Source organism: Gobio gobio (assembly GCF_949357685.1).
Source record: "Gobio gobio genome assembly, chromosome: 3".
In the NCBI taxonomy this organism is placed as follows: domain Eukaryota; kingdom Metazoa; phylum Chordata; class Actinopteri; order Cypriniformes; family Gobionidae; genus Gobio; species Gobio gobio.
The window spans coordinates 1211721-1221170 of NC_137099.1; the positions used below are offsets into that span (position 1 = coordinate 1211721).

A 9450-nucleotide genomic window follows, 5' to 3' on the forward strand; every position below is an offset into this window, starting at 1 on the left:
ACTAAAGTGTTCAATGAGGTTACTAAAATATAGCCAATATAACTGGCCTTTTCATTGCACAAAAGGTTCTTTGCAGGAACTTTAGATGATTAAATGTAAAAAGAAAAACATGGTTACTTTAAGAACTCTTTACTGAAAGGTTCTTTGGAGAACCCAAAATGGAATGACTGCAAAAACACTCTTTTAAGAGAACCGTGTTTCTCTTTTTCCACTATAAAGAACCTTTAGTGAGATTCCGCGGATGTTGAAGAATCTTCGTGGAACCATCGATGACAATGAAGAAGCTTCGATTTTAAGAGTGACTGAAGAGCTCATGACTCATGTAAGCTGATGATGACACACAGGGCTAGTTCTTGAGCGATGTTCTTGCTCTTGTTCTCATCACCTTCAGTTCCAGGAAAACACTGGAGCGGTTCTGAATGAAGACTCCACCTGTGAGCCTCAGCCGTTACATAATGGATGAAGTTTGAGGATCTTGTTCTCTGAGGCTGAAGGTGACGATCCTCCAGCATCTGAATCATCATCATCCTGACGCCGCTTTTCATTACAGTCATAATTCTGCAGCGTTTGACCTCCAAACTCCCTGGCAACAATGTTCTGGTCACTTCCTCTCATCTCCGAGGGGTCAGAGGTCACGGGACTGTGTCTTCAGTGACGCCCCGGGAAATGAAACCTAAAGCTGCAGTGTGATATGGGCTGTTGCACATTAATGTGTTCATCTGAGCGCTTGCTCTCAGCTTACTGTGTGTGTGTGTGTGTGTGTGTGTGTGTGTGAGGTGTACGTATAAAACCAACCACCTTGTGTAATGGAGTGTGTGCATGTTGATTTTGTGAATGTGTGTGTGTTCATTAAACTTTAATAGCTGTACTGGGATCAGAGCTCAGGACACAACAGAAGCCTAAAATCACACACGGATGTCTCAGAGACTAACAACACGTCTCCATGGTTACAGACCCACAACTTCCCTTCACCACTGTATCATTCTGATGGAGTGTGTGTTAGCGACCACATTGAACACATTAGTCACATAGCAACACCCTAGAAACCACACAGAACACATTAGTCACATAGCATCACCTTAATGCATCCAATGTGGTTGTTAAGGTGTTGCTATGTGACTATAATATGTTATGTATGGTTGCTAGGGTGTTACTATGTGACTAATGCATTCAATGTGGTTACTAAGGTGTTGCTATGTGAGTAATGTGTTATGTGTGGTTGCTAGAGTGTTGCGGTGACTACTGCATTCAATGTGATTGCTAAGTTGTTGCTATGTGACTAATGTGTTCTGTGTGGTTGCTAGGGAGTTGCTATGTGACTAATGCATTCGATGTGGTTGCTAAGGTGTTACTATATGACTGTAATGTGTTCCGTATGGTTGCTAGAGTGTTGTTATGTGACTAATGCGTTCAGTGTGTTACTAAGGTGTTGCTATGTGACTAATGTGTTCTGTGTCGTTTCTAGGGTGTTGCTATGTGACTAATGTGTTCTGTGTGGTTTCTAGGGAGTTGCTATGTGACTACTGCATTCGATGTGGTTGCTAAGGTGTTGCTATATGACTGTAATGTGTTCCGTATGGTTGCTAGGGTGTTGCTATGTGACTAAAGCGTTCAGTGTGTTACTAAGGTGTTGCTATGTGACTAATGTGTTCTGTCGTTTCTAGGGTGTTGCTATGTGACTGTAATGTGTTCCGTATGGTTGCTAGGGTGTTGCTATGTGACTAATGTGTTCTGTGTGTTTGCTAGGGAGTTACTATGTGACTAATGCATTCGATGTGGTTGCTTAAGTGTTGCTATGAGACTAATGTGTTCTGTGTGGTTGCTAGGGTGTTGCTATGTGACTAATGCATTCTATGTGGTTGCTAAAGTGTTGCTATGTGACTAATGTGTTCTGTGTGGTTGCAAGGGTGTTGCTGTGCGACTGTAATGTGTTCCGTTTGGTTGCTATGGTGTTGCTATGTGACTAATACATTCAGTGTGGTTGCTAAGGTGTTGCCATGTGACTAATCCATTCAATGTGGTTGCTAAGGTGTTGCCATGTGACTAATATGTTCTGTGTGTTTTCTAGGGTGTTGCTGTGACTATTGCATTCAATGTGGTTACTAAGGTGTTGCTATGTGACTAATGTGTTCTGTGTGTTTTCTAGGGTGTTGCTGTGACTATTGCATTCAATGTGGTTACTAAGGTGTTGCCATGTGACTAATATGTTCTTTGTGTTTTCTAGGGTGTTGCTGTGACTATTGCATTCAATGTGGTTGCTAAGGTGTTGCCATGTGACTAATGTGTTCTGTGTGTTTTCTAGGGTGTTGCTGTGACTAATCCATTTAATGTGGTTGCTAAGGTGTTGCCATGTGACTAATATGTTCTGTGTGTTTTCTAGGGTGTTGCTGTGACTATTGCATTCAATGTGGTTACTAAGGTGTTGCTATGAGACTAATGTGTTCTGTGTGGTTGCTAGAGTGTTGCTCTGTGACTAATTCATTCGATGTGGTTGCTAAGGTGTTGCTATATGACTGTAATGTGTTCCATATGGTTTCTATGGTGTTGCTATGTGACTGTAATGTGTTCCGTTTGGTTGCTATGGTCTTGCTATGTGACTAATGTGTTCAATGAGGTTACTAAGGTGTTGCTATGTCACTATATTGTGTTCTGTGTGATTGTTAGGGTGTTGCAACATGACTGTAATGCATTCAATGTGGTTGCTAAGGTGTTGCTATACGACTAATGTGTTCCATGTGGTTGCTAGTCACATAGCAACACTCTAGCAACCACACAGAACACATTACAGTCACATAGCAACACCTTAGTAACCTCATTGAACACATTAGTCACATAGCAACACCATAGAAACCATATGGAACATATTATAGTCATATAGCAAGACCTTAGCAACCACATCGAATGCATCAGTCACATAGCAACACCTTAGCAACATGCCGGTGGGTTTCAGACAGGTGTAGAGAACCCTGTGTTGTTCTGATCAGCACAGGCACTGAAGGAAGGATGCGCTGATGCTCTTGAGCTAGTCATCAATGCTAATCTGATTCCTCTCAAACTTCCCTGATCTGCCAGCCAATCACGTTCAGCATTACCAACCACGTGTCCAATCGCGCTCATCGATCTGACAGCGGATGTGCCTCGTGTTCCTGGTAAAAACACGGTTTGATGGCCCATATCTCGAGTAACATTATCTGACATATATCTCACAGGGACAGAAACACACGGCTGTAATGGTATCGATGGGCCATTATGTCACTGAAATAGCCCATAATGCCGGTTCTCCGGCAGGGCTAGCGCTGGACTCACCATCGGCCTGCGGTTCTCCACCAGGTTCAGCCCAACCACGCCCAGGAACGCCCCGAAGCTCAGCTGCCATCAAACACATCAACACATGATTTAGCTCAATAATGCCTTCAAACACCGACTCTCAGGCTCAAACACACTCAAACTGTTCTACTGCACACACACAGAGTTCATTAAAGGGATAGTTCACACAAAAATGAACATTAGCCCATGATTTACTCTCCCTCAAGTCATCCGAGGTGTGTGTGACATTCTTCTCTCAGACGAATAAAATCTGATTATATTACAAAAGTCCAGGCTAATCCAAGCTTTAGTTAGTCTTTCCATCCGCAGGGGAACTTTCAACACTTTTATCATAAATTGAACACAGAAGGCGGTCGGACGAAAGTTTACGTTCATCTGAGCGCATGCTCTCAGCTTACTGTGTGTGTGTGTGTGTGTGTGTGTGTGAGGTGTACGTATAGAACCAACCACCTTGTGTAATGGAGTGTGTGCATGTTGATTTTGTGAATGTGTGTGTGTTCATTAAACTTTAATAGCTGTACTGGGATCAGAGCTCAGGACACAACAGAAGCCTAAAATCACACACGGATGTCTCACAGACTAACAACACGTCTCCATGGTTACAGACCCACAACTTCCCTTCACCACTGTATCATTCTGATGGAGTGTGTGTTAGCGACCACATTGAACACATTACTCACATAGCAACACCCTAGCAACCACACAGAACACATTAGTCACATAGCATCACCTTAATGCATTCAATGTGGTTGTTAAGGTGTTGCTATGTGACTATAATATGTTCTGTGTGGTTGCTAGGGTGTTGCTATGTGACTAATGCCTTCAATGTGGTTACTAAGGTGTTGCTATGTGACTAATGTGTTCTGTGTGGTTGCTAGGGAGTTGCTATGTGACTAATGCATTCAATGTGATTGCTAAGGTATTGCTATGTGACTAATGTGTTCTGTGCGGTTGCTAGGGAGTTGCTATGTGACTAATGCATTCGATGTGGTTGCTAAGGGGTTGCTATATGACTGTAATGTGTTCCGTATGGTTGCTAGGGTGTCATTATGTGACTAATGCGTTCAGTGTGTCACTAAGGTGTTGCTATGTGACTAATGTGTTCTGTGTGGTTGCTAGGGAGTTGCTATGTGACTAATGTATTCGATGTGGTTGCTAAGGTGTTGCTATATGACTGTAATGTGTTCCGTATTGTTGCTAGGGTGTTGCTATGTGACTAATGCGTTCAGTGTGTTACTAAGGTGTTGCTATGTGACTGTAATGTGTTCCATATGGTTTCTATGGTGTTGCTATGTGACTAATGTGTTCTGTGTGGTTGCTAGGGAGTTGCTATGTGACTAATGCATTCGATGTGGTTGCTAAGGGGTTGCTAAATGCCTGTAATGTGTTCCGTATGGTTGCTAGGGAGTCGTTATGTGACTAATGCGTTCAGTGTTACTAAGGTGTTGCTATGTGACTAATGTGTTCTGTGTGGTTGCTAGGGAGTTGCTATCTGACTAATGCATTCGATGTGGTTGCCATAGTGTTTTGCTTTATGACTGTAATGTGTTATGCATGGTTGCTAGGGTGTCGTTATGTGACTAATGCGTTCAGTGTGTCACTAAGGTGTTGCTATGTGACTAATGTGTTCTGTGTGGTTGCTAGGGAGTTGCTATGTGACTAATGCATTCGATGTGGTTGCTAAGGTGTTGCTATTTGACTGTAATGTGTTCCGTATTGTTGCTAGGGTGTTGCTATGTGACTAATGCGTTCAGTGTGTTACTAAGGTGTTGCTATGTGACTGTAATGTGTTCCATATGGTTTCTATGGTGTTGCTATGTGACTAATGTGTTCTGTGTGGTTGCTAGGGAGTTGCTATGTGACTAATGCATTCGATGTGGTTGCTAAGGGGTTGCTATATGACTGTAATATGTTCCGTATGGTTGCTAGGGTGTCGTTATGTGACTAATGCGTTCAGTGTGTTACTAAGGTGTTGCTATGCGACAAATGTGTTCTGTGTGGTTGCTAGGGAATTGCTATGTGACTAATGCATTCGATGTGGTTGCTAAGGTGTTGCTATATGACTGTAATGTGTTCCGTATGGTTGCTAGGGTGTCGTTATGTGACTAATGCGTTCAGTGTGTTACTAAGGTGTTGCTATGCGACAAATGTGTTCTGTGTGGTTGCTAGGGAATTGCTATGTGACTAATGCATTCGATGTGGTTGCTAAGGTGTTGCTATGTGACTGTAATGTGTTCCATATGGTTTCTATGGTGTTGCTATGTGACTAATGTGTTCTGTGTGGTTGCTAGGGAGTTGCTATGTGACTAATGCATTCGATGTGGTTGCTAAGGGGTTGCTATATGACTGTAATGTGTTCCGTATGGTTGCTAGGGTGTCGTTATGTGACTAATGTGTTCAGTGTGTTACTATGGTGTTGCTATGCGACTAATGTGTTCCGTATGGTTGCTAGGCTGATTGGTACACTTGGTTGTGGGCGATCGAAAGTTTACTTGATAAAGTTTTAAATATGGATATTTTTCTCACACAAACGCGTTGATTCGCTTCAGAAGGCCTTTCTAACACCCCGTGTGGAGCAGTTATATGACGGATAGATGCACTTTTTATGGACTTCAAAAACAGAGCAACTATGAATTAAATTCTAATGCTTGGATTATCCTGGACTTGTGTAATATAACTCAGATTATATTCGTCTGAGAGAAGAATGTCACACACACCTCAGATGACTTGAGGGAGAGGAAATCATGGGCTGATTTTCATTTTTGGGTGAACTATCCCTTTAAAGTTATAGAGTGTGAAGAGTTCGACTCACTATAATCCCGGGATAGTATCCAGACACGGCCACATTATCCGTCTGTGTGGCCGACAGAAGCCCGACCACCAGAATCAGAACCGCCAGTCCGAACAGAGACACTGAACACCAGAGAGCCGTCCGCCGCCGCTTCACAAACACATCTGCACACACACACACACACACACACGCACACACACGAGTCAGAGTGATTTATATTGGTGCATTACACACACACCAGTAAAGTTGCTTTGAAACCATGAGCTATACAGATCATCATGACCTGAAATAATATATAAAGTTGAATATACACCGATCAGGCATAACATTATGACAGGCTCTGTTAGTGGGTTGGATATATTCGGCAGCAAGTGAACATTTTGTCCTCAGAGTTGATGTGTTAGAAGCAGGAAAAATGGGCAAGCGTAAGGATTTGAGCGAGTTTGACAAGGGCCAGATTGTGACGGGTCAGAGCATCTCCAAAACTGCAGCTTACAGGACTTAAAGGATCTGCTGCTAACATCTTGGTGCCAGATACCACAGCACAGCTTCTAGAGGAGTACATGCCTCGACGAGTCAGGGGGAACCAACACGATATTAGGTCATAATGTTATGCCTGATCAGTGTATAGGTCGCGTAAACCAGTGATTACAGTTTATAAAGTTATAAATGTGGGTGAACTGTCTCTTTAATGGAACAATTGTAACATATAATTTTTTTTTTGATGAATGTACAACCGACACGTTTGAGAACATTATTAACGAGCAGATAAACGATCCGTCTCACGTGACATTAATATATAATAAACATTAACACCTGTAAAGATGATTTGTAGGAACTTCCACGTTTCAAATACAATTGATTTGACGTTTTTTACATTAGAACATAAAAACAAAATGAACGTTAAAATGCACAACTATCATGTTTTATTTTTTAAGTTAAGCATCATGAATAATGCAACACATCGATAAATGATACTCAGAATATTTGTACTTTTTAAATAAATTAAACTTCAAATAAAAAACATTTAATGACTGAATAAACATCTGTGGCGTTCCCGCATCCTCTCTCCGGATGGCCCGTTATTATGCATCACTTTATGTTATGATCATAACTCGTGTGTGTTATTATAGAGGAGCAGAAGTCACTCACCTGCGGGATCCGCGCTCGTCCGCGGCGCGTTCTGCTGCTGCATCGCGTCTGATGTCACACACACACACACACACACACGGAAATATCCACAAAAATAAAGTTTATTTTCCTCCGAGTGTGTAACAGATCCTCGCCGCTCCGCTCAGGTAAAGTGACGCGCGCGGGACTGAGGAGCTGATGGTGACGCATGAGGAGCGCACGCGCACGCACACACACACACACACACACACACACACACACACACACACACACACACACACACACACACACACACACAGTGTTTTACTGGCGATAAACCAATCCACAGCTGAGAGCCTGACTGTAGAGCTCAAGACAAACTTAAAAACATTTTAATTTTAACAAACCTTATTTTAGTTTAAATTGATTTACTTAGACTAATATAGTCGATTTTATCCCTTATGACTCATCTCAACTCAATATAGCGTGAATGTAACCATGTTTATTTGGTATAAGTGGGTCCATGAATATGCAAATGAGCCCCGCCTCCACTCACTCATCAGCATTAATGTAGTAAACACGGCACAAAGGCATCGCGCTCTCTCTCTCTCTCTCTCTCTCACACACACACACACACACACACACACACACACACACACACACACACACACACCTTACACAAACCATGTTCCCCATCGGTCTTCCACCTTAAGTGGAGAAAGGTATAGTCCATCATAATATCGTAATACACATCATATACATAATTCACGCTATATAGCTTAATGTACCCGATTCTTCACATCAGAAATACAGGTGCTGGTCATATAATTAGAATATCATCAATTATAACTGACAACTAAGGAAAATCCCAAATTCAGTATCTCAGAAAATTAGAATATTACTTAAGACCAATACAAACAAAGGTAGCAGGAAGTGCTCTAAAACTTCCTGCTATACGGCTGGACCTCAGAAAACACAGCGGACCAACACCAGCGCATGACATGGCACCCCAAACCCTCACTGACTGCGGGAACTTCACACTGGAGCTCCAGCAGTGTGGATTGTGTGTCTCTCCTCTCTTCCTCCAGACTCTGATTGACTTCATCAGAGATCATAACTCTGGCCACTCAGTCCAGTCCTGTCTGTCTGTAGCCCAGGCGAGACGCTTCTGACGCTGTCTGTTGGTCAAGAGTGCGACAGCTGAAACCCATGCCTGTCATGCGTCTGTGTGTAGAGGTTCTTGAAGCACTGACTCCAGCTCCAGTCCACTCTTTGTGAATCTCCTCCACATTTTTGAATGGGTTTTGTTTCTCAATCCTCTCCAGGGTGCGGTTATCCCTATTGCTTGTACACTTTTTTCTACCACATCTTTTCCTCCCCTTCGCTTCTCTATTAATGAGCTTGGACACAGAGCTCTGAGAACAGCCAGCCTCTTTTGCAATGACCTTTTGTGTCTTGCCCTCCTTGTGCAAGGGGTCAAAGGTCGTCTTTTGGTCAGCTGTCAGGTCAGCTTCTTCCTCATGATTGTGTGGCCTACAGAACTAGACTGAGAGACCATTAAAGGCCTTTGCAGGTGTTGTGAGTTCATCAGCTGATTAGAGTGTCTTCAATATTCAACCTTTTCACAATATTCTCATTTTCTGAGATCCTGAATTTGGGATTTTTCTTAGTTGTCAGTTATAATCATCAAAATTAAAATAAATAAACATGCGAAATATATCAGTCTGTGTGTAATGAATGAATATAATATACAATCTTCACTTTTTGAATGGAATTAGTGAAATAAATCAACTTTTTGATGATATTCTAATTATATGACCTGCACCCTTAACCCTCTTAAGAAACCGCACACAGCTTCAGAGAACAGTTAATGATATGCTAAAGCCCCGCCCCCTCGTGACGTGATTGGTTACAAGGTAGTTTGTGACGTCAGAAACACCAGCGACTGTTTGAGGGTCACTGCAGTTTTAAAGAGAAAATACTCAGTGATGGTGTTGACTGAAGATAAAGCATTAAACCATACATTAAACACTGGAGTTTGATCACAGGGTGTGTGTGTGTGTGTGTGTGTGTGTGTGTGTGTGGGGGGGGGGCTTTAAAGTCAGAGCTCTGATAAACTCATCAGGGAGAAAAAGCAACACCAAACACATTAACATTTAAAACACTGACTTTATTTACATGAAACATTCACAACAGTACATTTAAAAATCAGTTTTCTACAG

At 42.3% G+C, this 9450-nt stretch overlaps 1 protein-coding gene across 1 annotated transcript in view; it reads right to left on the bottom strand.

Moving 5' to 3' along the window:
• Nucleotides 1-7313, bottom strand: part of tmem255b (transmembrane protein 255B) — a gene marked incomplete at both ends in the record, with an annotated part of 32020 nt that extends 24707 nt beyond the window's left edge. The window contains 3 exons of the mRNA XM_079811914.1: nt 3307-3369; nt 6140-6282; nt 7271-7313. Of these exons, the coding sequence (XP_079668040.1) occupies nt 3307-3369; nt 6140-6282; nt 7271-7313 (249 nt within the window). The remainder of the gene's footprint in view (nt 1-3306; nt 3370-6139; nt 6283-7270) is intronic.
• Nucleotides 7314-9450: the final 2137 nt, after the last annotated feature.